This window comes from Urocitellus parryii, chromosome 5 (genome assembly GCF_045843805.1).
Source record: "Urocitellus parryii isolate mUroPar1 chromosome 5, mUroPar1.hap1, whole genome shotgun sequence".
NCBI lineage: Eukaryota > Metazoa > Chordata > Mammalia > Rodentia > Sciuridae > Urocitellus > Urocitellus parryii.
Genome location: NC_135535.1, coordinates 8,800,022 through 8,822,643, shown reverse-complemented (window position 1 = coordinate 8,822,643; position 22,622 = coordinate 8,800,022). Strand labels below are relative to the sequence as shown.

Sequence of the window (22,622 nt, the reverse complement as noted above, 5' to 3'; positions counted from 1 at the left end):
GCTGATTCCAGCTGTTTTTCCACCTCTGTCACATGCATGCTATTTAGTTTCACCCCTTGAAAGCCATGGACGCTGCCCAGTGGCTACAACAAGGTAAAGAGGCTCTTCCCTCAGGCCTGTCCCCTTCAGCCTATAGTTTGTCTTTACCACTACAAAATGTCCTCGTGCCTATCTTCCTGAATCCACCAAACTGTATTTGATCACAGTTCACACAGATCCAGAACACAAAGACATTGGAGGCAAAATACAGGTGCCCAAAATAAGTGAGGGACCAAGGGAGGAGAAATGTCATTTATAGGGATTGCTTTGCCTCAAGGCATCCGGCCACCCAGATCCAACTGAATCCTGCTCAATTTTTTCCTCCTCCAGCTGCCCAGAAATTGTCAAGGCCAAACCCCTTTTACCAAGCTACCAGAAATATGTCTTTCCTTTGCTTTTTGAATCTTAATGGATGAAGCACCTGGTTTGTTTTTGGGTTTTGGTTTAGGGCTTTTTTTTTTTTTTTTTTTCCTGTCTACTGCTTTCTTGCCAGATATGCTATTTTTTGAGAACCAGAGTTCATGTATCTCCAAGGGAAAAAGAAAGTCACTTTGTATTTACCTGTTAGCAAATTACCACTTGCTGTGAAAACACAGTGAGCTGTCTCACTGTCTGCTGACAAATGGGTCATTCATCTGGCTGAACCGTGGCAGCTGGACCGTGCTCTTCGAGTTGGCTTAATTCTTTCTCATTGACATTTATTCCCTTGAAGCCAAGGGACTTCTCATTGCTCTCTTTGTTTGATTCTGCTTTTGAGGAATGTGCCTAACTCCTTCAGGTCTGATTGTTTAGCAAGCAGATTCAGTTAAATCCCTGACACTTACTGAGGTGCCCTGGGTTCCTCTGAAATTCTCTTCATTTGAAAGCTGGGTGACCAAGTCACCCAGCTGAAAGCTAGCTCCCTCCTAAACTAGCGGTTTTCTGTTGTGTAGACAGAGGCCCGATGTGACCATCTACCAAGAGCTCCTGGTTCCTAACTGGACCTTATGTTTCACAGTCAGCAAGGCCAGGCTGCATAGCCAAACAAAACGCACATCTCTCTCCTGCGCCTCGTTGTCCTCATTGTAGATACTGATGGGGACCACAGACAGTCTGTTCACCATAATGAGATAAAGCCAAGCAGACAATGAAGAGCCCCATCTAACCACATTGATACCGCTGGTTACCGGTGACGAGTCCTGCTCCCTCACATGCTGAAGGACAACACTAGAGAAGCAGGAGGAGGCAAGCATATAAAGCAGGGTTTATTTTAAAAGGGGTAGGTTTTATATATTTATAAGTGAGGAGGGAGAAGTTGCCTGGCTTTGGTACTATATAAGGTGGGGGGCATAGTTGGAATCCTGACATCCCAAGAAGCAAGGGTGTTTTGCCTTTTTATATGTCCTAGGCTTCATTTGTTGTACTGCTCTCTTCCCCTTATCTTTCTCCTTCCTGCCTACGTGACTAGGCCCAGGAGATGCTCCGTGAGATGGCCAAATTGTGAGATGAGACGCAGATGGGCCACAGGGGCCAAGTTGGAGCCATCTGAGCAGGAAGGGGGCGTAATTAACAACTCCCTGTACCAAGGGACAATCCCTGAGACAGGTTACCTTAGCAACAGGTTGGAACAGGGGCAGGTTATCTTGATAAGGGTGGAGGAAGGGCTCTGAAGGAATTAATATTTCAATTCCTCTATTCTCTGAATCCGACTCTTGCCTCTGGCTTTCAACATCACACTGTGCAAATTACACATGGTTGTAAGAAGGGACTTTTGTCCTGAATGTTTAGGTGGCTTTTCATTAGTTGATGCATGCCATTTCATTACGGGGATTAAAAATCCCCTGGATACACACAAAGCTCTTGACCTGGCTGAACCTCATTTCTTACATCATTTTGATTCTTTTGACTCCGAATACTTTGAGTTAGGAAGTAGCAAATGAGACAGAAACCTAGTTAGTGATACCAGGCCCAGGCCAGTTGCCTGGCTTTGATACTATACAAGAGTCACCATTGGTGATGGTTAGGTGTCTGCACACAGATTTCAGAATTTTGGCTATATTGGGTAAAGTGATGAATGGAAGGACCCTCTCTCTACTATACATGCAACTTCCTGTGGATCTGCAATTACTTCCAAATGAAAAGTTTAAGGAGTGAGAGGAAGAAAAAAGGGCATGAGTGGCGTGGCTAATGGAGAAATAGTGCTCATCTTGGTTTTGGTTCCTGGCTAGATAAATACTTCCATTTTGTTTGTCTTGTCCTGCTCTTTTCATATGTAGATTTTGTGAGCTGTCAGGGATAAAAGTGAGGGTTCCCTCTCTATGGAACAGAAGAAAGAAAATTAAATGGGCTGCATGAACCACCAGGCAACATTCTGTTAGAAAGCCACCCACTTCCTGTCTCCCCCACCCATTCACCTGCACAAACTATCTCCTGTGCCCATTCTCACCTTGTCCTCCTTTCTTCCCATCCCCTGGGGCTGCAGAAGAACCCACCAGGCAAGGCACCTCAGCCCTTTCTGTGTGTCTCTGAGCTCAGTCCTTTGAGGTTATCTCTCTGGGCTGGTTCTTTCTTACTCAGGATTTTGACAACCATCTACATCTACTGGTACAGACCCCAAATGTCTATCTCTACCCAGACTTTTTCGCTGAGAAACACAACTACCCAGAGAGTAGGAGTCTCTGCCTATGAGCTTCACAAGCATTTCAAACTCCACCTGTGTTCTCTTATATCAGGAAATGCTTCTACCATTTACCAAAATGCCCACAGCAGAAACCTAGAAGTCATGGAGTCTTATGCTATCCCAAGGACTTCTATGTGAGCATAAATACACACTGGGTTTCAAAGAAAAGAATGCAAATGATCTCAGCAACATTTACTATTGATTTCAATGGAAATGACAGTATTTTGGCTACATTGGGTAGAGTAAAATAAATTATCAAAAACTATTTCCTTTTACTTTCTAATGTGTCATCAGAATATTTAAAATGACAAGTGTGGCTTGCATTTGTGACTCATATTTTACTTCTACTGGACAGTGCCATCCCAGGCTCTTCTCTGCCATGTAGCCATTTCCAAATGGTGGATAATTCATAGGAATTCTCTAGAATTGAGCTAAGGGAGAATATAAGTGCAGAGGTTAAGTTTAAATCCTGGCTCTATTCTTTTTTTTTTTTTTTTTTTTTTTTTTGGTACATGGGAACTTGGGCAACTATTTAAGTTCTTTGAGCCTCAGTTTCCTGAATATCATAATAGTTCTTAATTGTTAGATTCTTTGTGGGGACAGTATTTCTCATATTCTTGCAAGTACCATATGCGCCAAAATGACTAACCATGTACTATGGCTGACAAAAGCACAGGCAAAGGCCCCTGGTCGAGAGAAAGAGCATGGTCTCTCTCCGTCACAACTCAGTCTTCGTCAACTCTGACCAAGATTACTGCAATAGTTTCTCCACCTCAGGTAATTCTGACTCCCAACCTTCATTCTGCCACCAGGCTACAAGTTCCCTAATAGAATGTTATCACACATTTCAGCGACTCCCCACCACCCTGGGGATGGAGTCCAACACCCTCTCACACTATGCACTGCTTTTGGGGACCTGCCTCCTCCCTGATCACCAGTCCATCTCCTGCCAGTCCACAATGACCATAATAACCTGTTGGGTCCCTTCCTCCTATTGCATATATCACTCTCTTTTGTGAGTGACATCTGTGCTCTCTTCTCTGTATAGCTACTTGTCTGCAAGACTCAGTTCAATTGTCACCTCATTTGGAATGCTTTCTTTGTCCCTCCTACACCTGTGTCCAGCCCAGGTCACAATAGGGGTCTCTCCCTATGCTTCTCAGTCACTTGGGGTTGGCTTCTTTACCATGGGGGTTCCCACATCTTTGGTTAAATCTGTTGTCCTTTCAGCCAGACAGTGAGCCCCCCCCGAGATCTGGGGTGGGCTCTCTGGTCCACTCTGGGTCTCCGTGTGCCACATAATGCCTGCCATAGAGTGCACCAGGGCCAGGGGAAGGCTGTTGAGCAAATGCATAAAACACAGGGAGCTGCCCTGGGAGGGAGGGGACGAGCAGGAGCCCAGTGAGGCTGAGCATCAGAAAGTCTGAGAATTACCCAGGGAGAAATTGCCACTCCTGGTGGTGCAGACAGAGTCAGAATGAGAGATAAGGATCTGGGCAGGTGGTCAGTGGTGGAGGATCTGAAATGAAAGAATAGAAAAAGAAGATCAGGAAAAGTGCAGAACCACATTTGGTACTGCTGGTGGTTTAGTAACATCCTCTAAAATGGTTCCAGGAAGAAAGGAGGTTCTAGGAAGGCACAAGTCACATGAAGGAAGGATGATGTCACCAACCAATTCCGGGATGATTTGTCACCAGGACTAGGTACCTGGGTGATACAGGCAAAGGCCAATCTGGTGACTATGTGATGGGATTACTAATAATATACTGGGACTAGTGCCCAGGAATTTTATACTGTGGTCCAAATGCCAAGCACAGAAAAATTCGACAAGTTATGGGTACAGGAAGTAGATAATGAATTTGAAAATAACAACATGAAATGCCAGAATAATCACAAGAGAAATATCTGTTTTTGTTTGTTTGTTTGTTTTGGGTACTAGGGATTGAACCCATGGGCACTTAGCCACATCCCCAGCCCATTTGATTTTTTGTTTTGAGACAGGGTCTTACTACGTTGCTTAGGGCCTTGCTAAGTTGCTGAGGCTGGCGTTGAACTCATGATGCTCCTGCCTTAGCCTCCTGAGCTGCTGGGATTACAGGCATGTACACTGCACCCAGCACAAGAGAAATATCTGAATTTGTTAAGAGGACAGAGATTCCTGCTTTGGCACAACTGTGGATTGAAAAAAATCATAAATATATAAAACCTACTTATCAAAACACATAGTGTTACAGAATGCATAATGGCAAAAACATGCCTCTGACCCATAACGATATTAGAAGTAGCAAATCATACAAGACAGTAGAAAAAATAGGAGGTATGACATTTTGTGCTCACAGGATGTATGAATGAGAATATGTACTTCTGCATGCAAACCACAACCTGCAGAAGAAACTATAAAACCTGGAGCTGCGGCTCAGCGGTAGAACACTTGCCTAGCATACACAGGACCCTGGGTTCCATCCCCAGCACCACAAAGAGAAAGAACAGAAAAAAACTCTAAAGACTTCACTCTAGGACTGCAGATCTGATCCTCCAGGCTACCACACTCCCCGGTTTTCATGGAAGAGATTTTGTGCGACAGGCATTGAGTGAGGCAAAGGGGGGCGGTGCAGAAAGAAGTAAATGACTCCTTGCTGTCTTTCTCAGCAATGCTCTGTTCTACCACTTTGAGAAGGTTAAATATTTGGGATCTGCTCAGGCTAAAATTTTATGTTTATTTATTTAAAATTTACATTTAATGGCGTATTCTGTATTTCATCTAGAAACCCTACTTAGCAAGGTGTGGATTTCCCCATTCAGATTTCCTGTGAACTATGCATTTGGATAGTTGTTACTGAGAAAATATGCATTAAAATAACAATAACTAATGAGTATTGCAGACCTACTGTGTGTCAGGCACTGTGCTAGTGGTTTAGGAGGATATTTCAAATCTTCTTCCCAGGAACACGTAAAGGCAGGTGGTATTATTATTCTTGTTTTTAAACTAAAGAAACTGAGGCTCAGAGAGCCTAATTAACTTGCTTGGGGTTACCCAGATGGCTGATGGGAGAGCCATGGTTTGAACTTTGGAAAACCCTGGCTCTGAAGCCCAGGTGCTTGTCCCCTCACACCACATACATAGCCACAGCACTAGGCAAGGGGTACATACATCAAGCCCCAGAGAAGAAAAAGAGTGGCAAACCACAGGATGTCATGGGAGCAGGCCCCAAGTAAGGCCCAAGGAGCCATTGAAGTTGGACCATGTACCTTGGTTTAAGTAAAATGTGCCCCTAAACCTAGACAGATGCAGCCCCACGCCAAGACACACAGCTTGGTTAGAAGAACAACAGATGGGTTTCAGCCCCCATTACAGTCTCAGCCAGGGGCCTTTGTGCAGGGAACAACCTCACAGCCCCACACATACTGGGGTGAGAGGGCCAGAGCCGAAGCAAAGGTGCAGGTGGGCGCTTAGAGAACCGCGAGAGGCCTTTCCCTTTCCCTAAGGCAGGTTTGCAATGCATCGGTGGATTCTGAAGTCAGTTTTGAAAGACAGGCTGGGGAGAGATTGCTGAAGGCCTGGCATGACCACAAGAAAGGCTTGAGTGGCTTGGGAGGTCACATGACAACGTGACTGACAATTCTGAATGGGAAAATCATCCTCAGAAAGTCTGTGTCAGAGGCTTCAACACACAGAGGTCTTTGCTCCACAAACAGGGGAGTAAGGTGGAGGGAGAATAGGGGCATGGTAAGGTGACAGAACCCATTCAAAGGCGTGACAAAAAGAAATTCTATGGCTCAGAAAAGAGGAAAAGGAGAGGGGACAGAAAGACTAAGGAGGAAAACAAGAGCGCACATGAATTCCTTCCACTTGGCATCTCCCCAAATTCGGTCCTGAAGGAGGAGATCACCCTGCTACAGTGCACTTCCTTTTCCCAGAGGGTGATCAGACTGGCACAGAAAGACAGGGCCACGGCACAGCACAGCTGGGTTTCAGCAAGGCTTTTGGTTGTCCTTCTCAGGCAACTCTAGAGGACAGAATGAAGATGGGTCGGAAAGCTGCTTAATCTGATGGGTTTGTAGTTGCTACTCAAAGGACGCTGATTAACGGGATTATGTCACCCTCCAGGGAGAGTTTAGCTAAAGAAAGTGAGAGTCCAGAGAGGGCCAGTTTGCTGGTGGCCACATGGTGCATGAAGGAAGCTATGCCTGGCTCCAAAGTCAGTGTCTATTTATTATGAAATAAGAACCAAAAGGCAGGAAATTCACTTCTGGACAAGGAGTTGAAAGATAAAACCAGGGAGTCAGAGTAGAAATTCAGGCCCGAAGGAACTGTCATGGGCTAAGCAATTAATTGGCTGAAAGGGAGGAATTAAAAACAAGATGAAAGTCAGAAAGGCTCCATGCAGGGGAGAGACCTGCATTTTGGGTCCAAAAGTCCATCACAGGGGTGGTGATGCCTGGCTTGGCGGCAGCAGCTGAGCCGGAGTTCCTGCTGTTGGGCTGTGGGCCTCCTGAGCAACCATCCTGGCCGCGCAACCGTCCTGTGCTGCAGCGCAGGCCACATCTGCAGGGTGGAGTTCAGGCTGGGCAATGCCTTTTGAACACAGCCGATAACTAAGACCTCAAGGAAAGGACCAGGAGATGAGGAGTGGGGGGTGGGGGACTCTGGGGATATTCAAGTTTAGAAACAAGAAGTGTGAGGGTTTTGCTGTAGTTACTTTTGCTTGTCACTTCTTAGGGCCAAATTCAGACTGAAAGGAGAGGACTTTTGGTCCAATATCAGCAACTCGCCAAGCCATTAACTCACTCTTTCTCTCTCCTTCTAATCCCCTCTCCGGAGTCGCCCTCGGGCTGGATCTCAGCACAGTGATTTAGGGAAAGACCCACCAGCTTTGGGAACAACTTCCATTTTTGAGAACCTAGGATTTGAGGCCTCTCTTGACCAAAACTGGCAACTGAAAAAAAAAAAAAAAGAGAGAACTGGAACTAGGTATCTAGCTCAGTGGTGGCACGCTTGCCTGTCAGTGGATAAGGGCCTGGATTCAATTCCTGGCACCATGGAAAGAGAAAGGGCAGAAAAACATGGTCTTCAAAAAGCTTAACCGAACTTGAGCTAGGAATCTCTAATTTTCCAAAAACAAGAAAATTCTAATTATTCACTGGATGAGGGGAACTCACAATATCTCCCTTTGATTGACAAATTTTAGTGCCCTAGCCCAACTGTACCTTTACCGGTGACTTGCTACCTAAAAATGTCATTACCTCTAACTTTTCAGGGATAGACTTATCGACTACCGCCCGATAAGTGATCCTAAGAGTTAATCTTCACTTTCGCAAGCTTTGGAGCTAAAAAAAATGACCAGCATTCCAGTAATAAACGGTGGCTTGGGAACATAAGTAAAAGTGACAAAAAGATTAAGGTAGTTTTGGTCAGGTAGTCATTTATTCTACACTTTCTGCGCTTTGCCCAAGTAAGAATTACCATGGCCCTGGGCTCAGATGTCGAGGAAAAGGACAGGGGACACCAAGCATATATGCAGCATTTGTGAAAGATGTCACAGCTCTGGTGACAACACAGCAAAAAGATGGAGGCTTTCAAACCTATGATAAATAAGCTGAGCATTCAGAGCTTGAATCGATAAAAACAAACATGAAGAGAACAGAAGGGAAGAGAAGAAAAAGAAGCCACCATAAAATCTCAATGATGTATTTGAAGGGAGATCATGGTGTGAATAGAAATGGAGAGTTAAAAAAAAAAAAAAAAGGAGGCTAATTTTGTAAAATGTCTGTCTCTTTCTTACCCTCCTCTCTGTACTTGGCTCCCCTCCCACCCTTCTGATGGGGTTCAGGAAATGATTTCTGATTCTGGGTGGTGTTTTTAATGCTTCATCTGTGTTTGGTTTTGCTGGCGGGGCTCATGGCGTGTCTGTAGACAGTTGTCATAGCTTCAGGAAACAATAAGGATACAACAAGGAACCAGCCAGAGCAACCTCAGTCTGTCTGCAGAGCAGGGCTGGGAGTAACATCTCCAGGGGGCCCGAGGACACTGGGTGTTCCGTTTCTGTTCTTTTGGATTGAAGTGTTTGTGGTGTCATTTTAATAAGAGAGGAGCAGGAGTATTAAAAACAGAAGTATCTTCGACATCACTTTTTCAAACTAGATTCAGGGGAAGTCTTTAATGTTTCAAGGAGAAAAGGAAAGAATTTGGGAAACACATGGGGAAAGTTGATGATGGGAGAAAAGGGTGACATTGAGAGAAAAGAAGGGGCGGAAGAGCAGCAGCTTGTAAGTTCGTGAACTGACATTGGTTCCCATTTTGCAATTGCCTTAAAGCACTTGATTGCTTGGACCAAGGTCAACCAGGTTTATTACAGTCTTTGCCCCTTTGACCAAGAAGTAATGGGCATGAAGTTCATGGGTAAGAATTGCTGCTGTCAATTCCTTCACTAGAGGACAGCTGCTCGGGAAGGTTCAAAGGGCCTAAGCCTGTTAGCAATTATCCTGAACTAGTACCAGGTCTTGTCATTGAGTGTCAACAGAGGCCAGGTGAAACAGGAAAGACAGCACACAGCCTTAGGAGCCAACAACATGGACTCTTAACCTCTCTCCCTCCATTTCTCATCTATAAAACGTGAATGGTGATTAATAATAATAATAAATGTTGCAGAGGGTGACCGTTTGTGAAGCCCCTGGCAGGTGACAGACCTTATTGATGAGTGATAACTTACTCTCTGCCGGTGTGTGCTTGCAGACGTTGTCGAGGCTTGGGCAGCATGTTCCCTCCCGCGCTGTCCGGGTGCTTCCTGTGTAAAGTCACCAACCTGGGGACTGAGCTCAGGGTGGAGGGCAGTGCATGGAAGCAAGTCAGGGTGCTGCTTCTCGCCCCCCCTCTCCCATTTCCCCTCAGCTGGCCCCATCTTCTCTCCCCACTCCCTGGGCCGCCTTGATCACCCGGGTGGGGTCACACCTTTGGATAACACAGCAGCTGAGGTGCCATCGCCAGCAGAGGAAAGCTAGTCCTTGCCCAGGAAAAGCAGGAGGACGTGGGGGCTTGAAAGCCTGAAAAGAAGCATATGCTTGGTGGATTTAACACTCTTTAAAACAGTTTTGAAATTTGTTTTTTCTCTATGAGAGAAATGTTGGTAGATCACTGAAATGCAAAAATGCTTCGGAGGAATAGACGGTTGGATGTCCAGGCATTCTGCACGCACTGCCCCGTGACACCATGGGGTGAGCATTGCCCTCTGAAGTCCTGGAGAGGAAATTGAGGCTCAGAGAGGTTAAGGTCCCCTGGCTACCAAATGAACAGCACGACCTGAGGCTTGAAAGCAGGTCTAACACCCAGGTCCTGCAGCCTTCCACTGTGGGGCAGCCTCACCATGCACAGTGGTAAGTCAGGAAAAAAGTGGAATTTGGGTGCAAAGCATTTTTTAAAAAATTTTTTTCTTACAAAAAAAGTTTGAGGACAAATGAGATTTGATGTGATAAGCCTTGAATTTTTTAAAAAAAGGTCAATTATATAAACTAGACTGGAGTGAATTAAAGAAGAGTAAAGGCAATAAATAGGCCATAGAAGGAAAAGAAAACAACGATCTAGGCTTTGTCTCTATTATCACTCAAGTTACAAGACAGGGACAAGAGAGGGGACCTGCAGGGGACACTCTCCCCACTTATCTCCTCTTCTACTTCTCTTCCTTCTTATCCTCCCCCCTCGCAAACTACCCCCCACCAAAAAAAAAAAGTCATAAGCAGGGAAAAAAAGGAGCTAATTAAAAACAAAAAAGTCATCCTTGAGACCCATGAAATCTCCATAATCCACAGTGACAGGCAGGGACCCGCGGAACAGCAATTTGATTAAATAAGGATATAAGGGATTTAGAGGGACTCTCTAGTAGTGAAAAGTTTGTCTACAAGTCTGGTAAATATATTTATTTGGCTTCCAAACCTGAAAATCAGATGCGTTCCAACTGAGGAGATGGTCCCCATTTGGGAACTAGGAAGAGATCTTGAGACCAAAGAGTTCAGAGGGGCTGGGGATCCCAGGTCTGACTGAATTGCTAAAATCTTGGCCAAGGATGTGTGGGAGGGGACTGGCAGAGAGGCAGTAAGAGGTCAGGGCAGGTAAAGCCACCCTGGCCATGGGGGTCATGGGCTGAGCCTCATTCCCTTCCAGACAGGGAGGAAAAAGCAACCCTCCCCTGCACATGGCTCAGAATCTTGCTCAAAACCCAGCTGCCCATTAGTTGCCTGTCATCAGAGACAGCTCTGTCAGCGGCTCTCTGCAGAAGAGAAGCAGCGTGAGAGGATGAATTGTTATTTGGGGAACACACCTGCGCACAGGACAGGAATGGATGGGAGACAGGGAGCACCCTGGTGGCTTCTATTCAAAAGCCACTTCCTCAGGGTCTCCAAGACTGGCACCAGCAGACCAGCACTAATGACTTATTGTTCTCGGACATGCTGCAGAGGGCCCAGTCTAGTTCCATTTGTCCACCCCGACACTCATGATGGGAGATTTGTGCTTTCCTGGGGCTTAGGAGGGGGAAAATAATGAGTCACTTGAGGACAAGAGAAAAATAAGAATGTCCTATGCAAAAAAAAAAAAAAAATCACTTATGATAGGCTTTTAGAGCAGATGAGAATCTTAGCCAACTAACCAGAAATGTTTTGGTGGGTGTGTTTTGCTCATCTTTGCTTACTTTGGTTGCAATAAAATCAGAGATGTTTACATCCCCTGGAGAGAGCACCTGTCCTATTGAAAGGGCTGTCTTATTCTCCTGGGATATTGAAACTAAAAGAAATGGCGCTGAGTCTCTGATGTGGGAGATCCAGATAAGCAAAGGTTGCAAATCTCCTAAAGCAGAGGATTTTGATGGCTACGCCAAGTCCATGGCTACCTGCAGGCTGATCTGCTAAAAGTCAAGTGGGGAGGACCCAGATGGCCCCACAGGAGCTAGTTGTAGTTGCTGCCATCCCAACTCCCACCCCACCCTGTGTGCCTGGCCTCAGATCCAAGTCTCCAGAAAAAACAGAATCAAATCTTACTCAAAAAGAATTTGAGGTCTCTATTTTAAAGACTGCAGAAGATGAATTAGATGTTAATTCAGGAGCAGGAGGAGTAGGGCTGGGGATATTGCTCAGTTGGTAGAGAGCTTACCTTGCATGCGCTAAGGTCCTGGGTTCAATCCCCAGCACCACAAAAAAAAAAAAAAAAAAAAAAAAGAGCAGGAGGAGTAAAGAAATATGTACACCTTGTTAGACATTCAGCAGCTTGTTAGACATTCAGCGGCCGGCTGATTAGGAAGGGTCCTGCAAGCAGGGATTCTGCTGGTATGGAATGAAACAAAAATGTTGTCATTTGAGAGCCCCAAATGTGGAAAGGCCAGTTCTCGTTCTCTTGGCTAGGCCCAGCCTTCCAGCCTTTCTTCCCCCACCCCCTCACTTCTCCAGAATAGATTGGTTTGGGTCTCTAGAATATTTAAGCAGTGGCTGGTGGGTGAACTGTGAAGTAGGTGTCTATCCTATGCTTAAAAATGTTCAGGAAGGGCCATCTGTAACCTTTCTGTTTCCTGTGCCTACATCCAATTCCTACTAAGTCAGAAAGGCCCCAAACACAGCTGTAAGGTTCAGATAAAAGAAAACCACACAATAGAGGTTTCAACCCAGGATCATTAACCCAGAGTCAAAAGCAGAGTAAGGGACTCGCTTGTCACCCTGAGATGAATAGGGACCACCATGCCAGGATGCTCAGATCGAATTTAAGCTTTAGAAAATGTGTGGGAGAAAATGACTTCTAATTCTCTTCCACCTAAGCAATTCTCTGTTTTATAGGTGCTAGACTCTGAAATGTTAATGTTTATGTGCCTTAAAACTCACAAGGGACAATGAGGACAATCACCAAACCTATCTAAATAAAGATTATGGGCCTCAGAGAGGCAAAGGAAAGTTAGAAGCTACAGTCAGCGGTTTGGGGGTGCACCATTGCCCTCTATTGGATTAAAAAAAATCAGACTTCTTAGTGCGGATGTGTGTTTCATTATCTGTGGCAGGATTTGCTAAAAAGTCGTGGCACCTCTGAGTGGGAAATTCATTGATCCTTGTAAGTAGGTCCTGTTGTTTGCTGTCCCTTCCCTGCGGAAATGGACTGTAGTTATAACTCTAATGACAGGTCGTTTGTCATGCTTTCGTTCACTCAGCTAGGAACTGGATGGAAGTAACAGGAAATCTACCAGTAAATGACAGAAACCACCATTCACGGGACTCCTACTATGCGTCAGTGTCTATGCACTCATGCCAGCGACCCCACAGTGTAAGCGTGGCTGCTCCCACTTCATGGACGTGATAGCACACGGAAGCAAATGGCACATTTTAGATTCAAATCCAGGTCCGTCTACTCCGAAGCTCACGCTGTCCACTGAGCTGCAACCCTCCCCTCTGGAAGTTTGTAAACCACTAGGGGAAACAGGATAGAGATGTAAACAAGTGCAGCAAAGATGGGCAAACTCTCACCAGTGGGCCTGATCCAGTCCTTCGTGTATTTTTGTCCTTGAGCTAAGATGGTTTTTATCTTATTCCATGGTTGGGGGAGTGGGCAGGACAAAAGAATAATAGTTCTGTGTGATATGTAAAAATTACATAGAAGTTCAAATTTCAGTGTCTGTAAGTAAAGTTTTATTGGAACAAGTCTACGCCCATTCATTTACCACCAAGCCTGCCTTCTGTCTACAACAGCACAGTTCGATATTGACGACAGAAACCGCACAGCTTGGCAAGCCAGAAGGATTTCCTATTTCTGGCCCTTTACAGAAAAGGGTTTTCGACCCCTGATCTATTCTCCAAGGTGGAATGTTCTATCTCAATAGTTTTCAAAGTGCTTTTGGGAATTGAGAACAGGGAAAACTCATATTTATTTGGCCCCCATATGGGGATCCAGAGCCGATACACAGGTGTGCTCTAAGATTCAATGCCTGTTAAAACCCAGATTTTAAAACAGATCAATTAAAAGGCAGTTATTTGCATAACAAATTTCCCTTTCCATTTGATAAGGGGATTCACCACAGGGTTCCTTTGTAGAATGAGTCTCCATAATACATGCTAATATGATTCCATTTACAAATACTCTCTTCATAATAACTTTTCAAGAACATTCCTATTGTGTACAGTGGGGCTTAGCTATAATTGTTTTGCTTTTTTTTTTTTTTTCTGGTAGCGTAAGATTTCCTATTTCTGAAAAGTAATTGAGCTGGCCTTGCCTGTCAGTTCCAAGTCGAGGGATTGCTGTCCCTGATTGTGTCCCAGAGGGGCTTGACCTATCCTACAGAAGGATAGTGGTTCCTGCAGATGCACTGGTACATGCACACAGTCCAGCCTACTTGGGGGTCTGTGGCAGGAGGTTGGCTTGAGCCCAGGTGTTTAGGACCAGCCTGGGCAACGTGGTGAGAGCCTTTCTCAAAGTAAATAAGAAAAGACTGTTCTAAGTGTCTATTTTATATGACAGTAGATAACTGGTATAATTTTACATTTTTTCCTAAGTTTCTCTTGGTAATTGCAGCCAAACTCCTAAACTGTAAAGTCTTCACTATGCCCTTCACTTCGTACCCAAGATAATTACATTTGTGGCTAATGTCCTGATAAATATGCAACCAGCAAAAGTTATAAAAAGCAATCTTTCTCTTTTTTTTTTCTCTCTCTCTCTCTCTTTATAAAATTGCAAGACAGTATGTTATCTGAATTACAACATAAACTGGGGCAAGTATTCAAATTAGAGATCTTCCCAGCAAAATAGGAAGTGGTATTGCTGATTCAATTTAGGACCCAGCTCTCTCTTCCACGGGGTCCTAAGCCCTAATCTTTGCCTAGCTTTGTGGCCTTATGCAATTGCTCTTTTTAAGAGATACATAAAATGGAAACCCTGGCTATTCATAGGCAACTTAGGAGGAGCTGACATTATTCAAGAAGTTTATTGCCTGGTTCCATTTTGATGGTAACTATGTTTCTGAACAAATCCACTTAAATCTGCTTTTTAAGTGGAGGTTGTTTTAAAGAGCCATCTCAGGCCTTTTGTTTCTGTGTCCTCCATGGCGACTGTGTTTTAGAATTCCAGGAGCATTCCTGTTGGATAGCCTGATTATTTTTCAGGGTTTTTGTTGTTTTGTTTTCAGTGGTAAAAGAAGCTTATGTGGAAAGGCAAGGGCAGAGAAAATCGTGTCAGGGCAGTCCTGTGTGGCATTGCCCTGTGGTGAAGCAGGTCTGTGTCACAGAGCTGCTAATGGAAAATGTGCGAGAGAGTCGCAGGGGGCTGGGGAGCAGCAGAGATGGCATTAGGGCCCCACAAATGGAATCATCAAGGGGGCCAGTGTGGGAGGAGGCTGCTGGAAGCCGCTCGGCTGCCCCTGGAGGCTGCAGCTTCTTGCACTGTATGGCAGGTGACATTTCAGCCATTTCCTCAGCCCATCACTGGCAGGGAAAGCACACGGAATCCATCTGTGAGACTCTCCAAAAGGGAGTGTCACTCTTCATCTCCCCCAAAGGTCAGAAGCACTGAAATTACAGGCAGCAGCAAGAAGGTTCCATTGCGTTCTTGAATTCAGACTGTCATCTGTTGTGTTCTCTGTCTTTCTCTTTCCCTCTCTGAATTGCTGCTACCCAGGTTTTAATCTTCATCATATATTTTTTTTCCTCAAATGTGATATGAAGTGGTGCCAGGTACAGCTTATAAAACAAATCAATGCATACTGAATAAACTATATTAGTTTTCTTTTTCCCTAGTGGTAATTTTAAAACTTTTCAAAATTAACACTAATGGACATAGAGAAATAGAGATATAAATTTCCGTGCCTTTTAATGATCAGACTGAAGACTGGCCCCTGGGGGTGACATAATTTACCATTCTCTGCTACCAGGGATGCTTCAAAGGAGGGGTTTGTGAAGCCCTGTGATTCTAATAAAAAATAGCACATATCTCAGCCCACCTTTGAACATCTCCCCCCACCACCAAACAGCCGCTGAGCAGATCTCATTTCACAAATGGAAATGGGAGCAAATACACTTTTTGCAAAATGATTTCATAAAGAGTGGGCTTGTTTAATTGTGTTTTAGGAGCCAGAATTAATATTATAGGCTGGGGAGCTCTGAGATGTGCGTGTGCGGCTGGCTTTGCCACACTGCCTGCCTCCTGGGGCAAGGCAGAGAGAAGTGGCAGTATTCAGAGACAATTTCACTTCTGCCTTGCCCTTCTCCCCCAAGTGATTTCCCAGCCAGCCTGAACCAAGCGCCCAGGCCTGAGCTGTTACATGTAATGGCAGAGAGATCTTCCCAAGCTCAAGGTCACACCTAGAGCATGCTTTGAATATTTCTTTTTTCTTTTCTTTCTTTTTTTCTTTCTCTCTTTCTCTCTAATTTATGTGACTTTCTGATATGGTCAGGATTTGCCCTTGTCTCCATTCTGCTTATTAAGGTAAATTTGCATGGAAATGGGGTCGTGGTTTTCAGAACCATTCACCTGACACTTGATCTCTTGAGGTGACCAGTGTCTACTGTGCTTTATATGAGGGTGACCCACAGAAGCCATATCCCCTGCAAACCAGAGGCAAGGCCTTAATTAGGAGAAGCTCTGCATGTTGACCTAATGGGGTGAATCAAATCAGCAAAGACATTTAGCATTAACAAAGGAGGGCAGACTTCTCCTTCCTGCGGAGTGGGTTAACTAGGTCACAAAAAATGTTAATTTGCTTTAGATGGACAGATCTTGAAGAAGATGTACGAAAAGTGTATTTGCCTTGTTGTTTGGGAATAAGTTTGAACTGGTGAAAAAGCTCCGAGAGCCATTTGTGACATTTTATTTGACTTCTGAGCTATTTTTCACTTAATACTTACCTTTGGACCGGTAATATTTGCCATTAGAAATTACCTTTGGAAAACCAAGCAAATACGGAAAATTAGAGACACGAACCCCTTGCTATCACCCTGTCACAGTTGGCTTTAATCCTCTGAGCTCTCTGCTCTTTATCCTGCCACCTGCTGCCACCTCCCTTATTTGCCCAAATCTTGTCTACTGGGGCAGAAATTCAAACTGAGAGGACGATGTGGCCCCAGTTTCCTGATCACTGAAAGTCCACCAGGTTTGAGGGTTACTTACTAACTCACTCAAAGGGTTTGAGACTTAGGGAATTTTTGAGAAACATAAATGCCAGACCACAGCTTTCCAGATTCGGCCCTGACAGTAAGCTGTCTTAGCAGAGAATCAAAGGATTTGATAGTCTCAGGGACTCAGCGCCACATTTCAGGGAGAAAAGTTTCTAGGATATGGAACACATCAGAAGAAAGTCATGCAGCTTCTAACCTGGTTGCTTTGGCTAGAGAAAGATTTATTTCATAAAATTATTTTAAAACATCAATACTCCTTAACTTTATTTGCATAATACTTTGCATCTAGTATTTCATTTCCTCTCATAATTTTATTCATTGAATATCATGATCTCCATTTTACAGATGAAGAAACTGAGGTTTAATTTCTTTCCCAAGATCAAATGGCTATTTACCAACAAAACTAGGATTCTACCCTTCTCTCTCTCTCTTGCTTTCTGTATGACATCTCCACAGATTCCTAAAAAGAAAATTTCATGCTCAATGTAATATGGTGATTGATACATTGCTCTTTCTTCACACAGGTCTCATGCATTACAAGGAGGGGCCAGAATTTTAACTCATTTAAAAAATGTGAAAATCAAAATTTCCAAAATGTTCTTGGTTTATGCTACAATAATAAAATAAGTAATTTGATCAACCAAGTCTGTCATCTCAAAAACCAAAATGCTTCCAAGTCTCTAAAACCCTGCAGAAGGACGCTGAGCTCCCCACTGGCCGGGCCATCTAATTCTCTTAAATGATTCAGATGTAAAAGAGAAAATGGCATCTGTCTAATTAACACCGCCTGGTTAAATATAGCTGCCAAGGGACAGCCTCGGGACAGTGTTTACAGAACAGTCTCCCCCAGCCCCTTGGGCCTCAAGTTCCAGTTGATAGCAAGCCTTCTGTCCTTATCAAGTGGAAACAGAGATGCCCCCAGAAGGGGGTGACAGGCCACTACAGGCCAGGCGACAGGCAAGGGGAGATGAAAGGAGAGGGAAAAGGCTGTCGTTGGCCTGCATTTCCTGCTCCTGGCATCTGTGGGTTCAGAAAACCATCCCAGGAACCAGATCTGGAAGGATCCAGGAGCTCTTGCTTCAAACACAAGCCCTGGCGTCCACCTGAGTCCTGCTGTCGTGCCTGCAGACATTCACTGGGCCACACTCCTACCCACTGCTGAGGCTGCCAGGCAGTGCCATCTGCTCTGAGGCCCTTCCCCTGGTGGAAAGGCACAATGACCACCTTATTTCTCTTCCAGCTTCACGTCCCAACATGGAAGCTGTTGCCAAGTTTGATTTCCTGGCCTCTGGGGAGGATGAACTGAGCTTTCACACTGGAGATGTTCTGAAGGTAGGTGATATGCGGCCCCCAGGGAGTGAGAGCTAGTTGAGGTCCCCCAAGTCCTGCACTGAGGTCATCTAACAATCCATGCCTTTGTCTCTGAAGAATGTGCACAGTTCCTTTTATGAAAAGACGTTCAGCTCCATGCAGGCCAGAAGAGAGCATAAGTCACCATCTTATCCTGAGACACTTATGGTCCAGAAGGGGACAGACACCCATCCCCAGGACTGTCCCAAATGTTGTCAGCTCAGGGAGCACAAAGGAGGGAAGAGGTGATTCCACCTTGAAAGATGGGGGTTGTAGGAATGTGGCAGAATGAGGGTCAGGAACGCAGTGAGCTCAGTGGGACCTTTTGCTGAAACCCAGGGCTGTGCTAAGGCAGGAGCACCCAGGTTCATGGCTGGAGCTTAGGAGAAGAGGTGAGGATGGGTACAGACGGCCAGGGAGAGGCACCTGGGCCAGACGTGGCTCAACAAAAGCCATGCACACCCAGCCACTCAGAGGCTCCTTAAAACTTGTCTTCAGCCTGTAATTGAGTTGTAGTGGCCACTTGCTGAGCTGAAGTGGCCTTGGACTTCTCCCACGATGTAGGCACACTTATGGATTCCAAAAGTTAGCCCTTGTTTTTTGCAAAAGAAACACAAAACCCTTCTGGAGGCTATTTAGTGGTCCATGATGCCAAAGGCCTCTTTTCTGGCCTCAGCACAATTGAAGAGGCTGTCCCTGTCCTCAGCAGCCCAGATGGGCTTTCTCAGATGCCCAGTGACACTGGGGCCACCACTATCTCACCATAGAGGATTTTGTGCTATACAAAGAGGCTTGTCACGTGTGACTTGGAAATTGTCTGTGGAGGACAAGCCACAGGGGATGGGTTTGCTAAGGAATTTTAATGCTTCCAGCATGAAGCGTTCCCACGGCTCTTACCTGAAAAGGTCTAGTGACGTGGTGTGAGGGCAGTGCTCAGTGTTGAAGCTACAAGCTCAGAATAGCGAGGAGGCCGCCAACCCAGGAAAAGGTGGCTTTCCCTTCTCTGCGGCTTTAACAAGGTCCTTGAGGACTTGCCATGTGGGGAGAAGTCCCCCCACTTCTCTGTGGAGCATTGGGACCATGTGATTCTCAGCCACACTGGAGCGTACCCCACTCAGAAGAGGCCAGGGAAGGACCAGCCACTACCCTCATCTTCCATTGAATCAGAACCCCGATACTGCTCAAATTTTCCTCCTTCCCCAGACAAGTGAAAGGAAGGGAGGAGCCAAAAACCCAACCCTGGCCTCACTTCTGCTTCCCAGGCCACCTTCTGGTTTCTTTTCTCCACTTTTTGGCATTACCCCCATTCTTTCTCTCTCCCTCCCTTCTTGAACCCCTCTATAGCTCTCATTTTGGGGTGTTCCTTTTCCTCCCTCTAACCATAGACAGCAGCTTCCTGCACATACTGCCCTTGGCCATCTAATTTCCCCTCTTGCTCTGAGCCACTTCATCCATTTTTCTGGCTCCACTCTCACCTCTATGCCAAAGACCCACCATTCTGCCCTCTGCCTCCTGCTCTGACCTCTGCCTCGAATCCCAGACCCACATTTCCAGCTGTCAGCTGGATGATGCCACATGGACTCCAGACTCACCAGAACCCCATACCCACCTCACCCCCACTTCCACATCCGTGTTCTGAATGTCAGCAGAGGCTGGTCACCACACCAGCAGCCTCAGTGGTCATCTATTCCCCCCTTGCCAATCCTGGTGATCAGTAGCCAACATCTCCTGATTTCCTGTCGAGCGCCAAGACCTGGCCAGGTGGCTTGCAGGCATTATTTCATAACTCAGTAAACCTGTGAAGTAGGACTACTTTTTTCTTCCATTTCACAAGTGTGAAATGGAGGCTGAGGGATTAGACCATGTGTCCAAGTTAACCCCGGTAGATTCTGACGGTCTGGGTGGAGCTTTGTGCAATTCCTACACACAATACACTACTCTGAATATTTTTCATGGTGATCTCTCTCGAGTGAGGCCCACCTTCACTAGAAAGGTGTGAGGTGAGGTGGAAAGGACTTTGCCACCAGCCAGATGTGGGTTCAACCCCCAGCTCACTACTGTGAAGCCCTGGGACAAGTTCTGCTTCCTCTGAGTCTCAGTGACTCCTTCTATCAGTGGAGGCCTAGCTACCCTGCAAGGTCCTGGCCCGAAGCAGATGCCCAGCAAAGGGTGGCCATGTTATCAGTAGACACATTTCGGCTGTCTCTGCCTGTTCATTCACACTGTCGCCATGGCCCCCTTGACTGACCTCATTGTCTGCTGTCTCTTCTTTCTTCAATCTTTCTACCAAGTAGTCCCAGAAGGACTTTTCTAGAAGACAAATCAGATCATATCATTTCCTTGCTCGAAAGCATCCAGTGGTTCTCTGTTACCAATTGATTGAAATCTAAACCATCTGGCCCCAGTGTACTATCTGATCTCATTACGCTCACAAGCAGGCGCACTTGTGCGTGCATGCACACACATACACACACATACACACAACCTTTGTGTACATAATGCCCCCGGTTCCACTACAACACAGCCCCATCTTGGGCTCTCCCCTATGCTCTGAGTGTCATTTCCCTGCCCGCGCATGTTCAGACCACCCTGCCAGGTGCCCTCACTGATCCTCCCCTTTCCCGACTGCCCCAGCAAAAGCAATCCCTTGTCCTTCAGCGCCTCCCCAGCTTTCACAGCGCTTCATCTTGAGGTACAGGCTCCACTTCTCACTGCTACTCTCACCCTGTGGGCTCCCAGTTGCCCATTTCTGTGTTGGCTGCTCTGTAAGGGCCAGGTCACTTCTGCCAAAGTGGGTCCTGCCAACATCTGGTGCATGGAGGGGGGTGCCTCTATCGTGGGCTCCCTGGGAGCAGCACCATGCCAGGTTCATCTTTGTGTCTTCCTACCATCAAACATAAGCCACCGCCCCAATAGGTTCCCAGAGCACACTTCTTGAATTGCTGAATTTCATTTGTGTGTGCTCATTTGGAATTCCATCCGAAAGCCAGCCCCTTCCCTCTTTTCAAATGTTGCTCATTGCAGCTGTAGCGGTGAAGAGAAAAACGCAGAGTTTGTGACAGAGCTCACACAATGTCTGAATGAAGGTCATCAGTGCCCTAGTCATCGCTCCTGGTGTGCCACCACAGTGTCTGCTCCTCTCATCCCGAGATGGGAAACACACCCAGGCATCCTCATGGTCATTCTCAAAGCCAGCTCTCGTCAGCCCCAGCAATTTGCTTCAGGGTGCCTTTGTCTCTTGTTTGGCTTCTAGAGCTAAAGACTAAAGAGCTTTTCATAAGAAAGTTCCCCCCAAAAAAGTGTCTGACTAGTGCATCCACCACTCTCTCCAGACTGTGAGTTCCCCAGGGTGAAGGCCCAAGTTCACTCACCTCCGTATTCTTGACACCCTAACTGCAAACAGCAGGTGCTTACAAGAGGCTGATCCGCATGGGATGGTAAACAAGATGGTGGACAAGGAACCCTGCAAAATGACCTGATCTCTGTTCTCCTCAGGGAGAAACATTTAGAAAGCCGAGAATCAAACTTTCCGTGTTCGTGTCATAAACCTCCATAGCCATAGGCTCACATAGCACCAGACTTACATTGAAATCTGTCACTGGAATTTTCCAGGAGCTTTGAAAACTGTCTCTTGACCCCCATCCATTTCTACTCGCTTTTGTACTGCGTCCAACTCGACCCCATTTCTTTCTCCTGAAACAGAGGCATAAAAGCACTAAGAGTTAATCCTACATAATTAACTTCCTCTACACCTCTGATTTCTGCCATGCCTCTAAGAGCTGTAATTCTATCCAATTTTAAAATTTTTCCTGATGTACTTTGGTCTTTCTCTTCCCACGTCTAACTTATTCTCAGGCCATGTAACCCAGAAAATTATTCTCTTAGGGAACATTTTTAAGAAGTAAGGCACTGCAATTTCGGGGTAAAACTTCATGGGTTTAGACTGAGCTCCTTGCTCACGTTTATACGATGGGTATAGAGATAAGGGGAACCGAACCGATGGAGAGATGAGAGGAACAGGAAGTTACAGGGCTCTGGGCCCACAACAGCAGGAGGAAGCCCTCTCCCCCTCCCCCAAATACTTTCCTTGCAGAAAATGAGATTTTTTAAGACCTTGCTTCTATTACACCATAAAAAGCCTGTAAATTCACCTCTCTGGAAACACAATTTCAGACCGACCAAGCGCCAGGTGGTGGAGACAAATAGCCAGCATTGGGGGATAATCTTTTGGTTTCAGGAGGAGGTAGTTAGATGGGTATGAGCCATGATTACTAAAATTACAGCTGGCTTCAGGTCAGAGAACGAAATACAAAGTGTTGTTCGTACTGTGATAAGCCAATTTCCAAAGGGCCTCTCTCACCTTAGTCCTGCTCACTTTTGGATTTGACATTTGCCCCCTGGCCAAACATTTTGTTCTCCCATGATGGGAAAAAGGAATTCCAAAGCC

The 22,622-nt window shown here is 45.7% G+C and overlaps 1 protein-coding gene across 1 annotated transcript in view; it reads left to right on the top strand.

The window, feature by feature from the left end:
• Grap2 (GRB2 related adaptor protein 2) overlaps nucleotides 1-22,622 on the top strand; it is a 60,855-nt gene that overhangs the window by 25,211 nt on the left and 13,022 nt on the right. Inside the window, exon 2 of the mRNA XM_026405955.2 lies at nucleotides 18,066-18,157. Coding sequence (XP_026261740.1) covers nucleotides 18,080-18,157 — 78 coding nt within the window. The 5' untranslated portion in view covers nucleotides 18,066-18,079. The remainder of the gene's footprint in view (nucleotides 1-18,065; nucleotides 18,158-22,622) is intronic.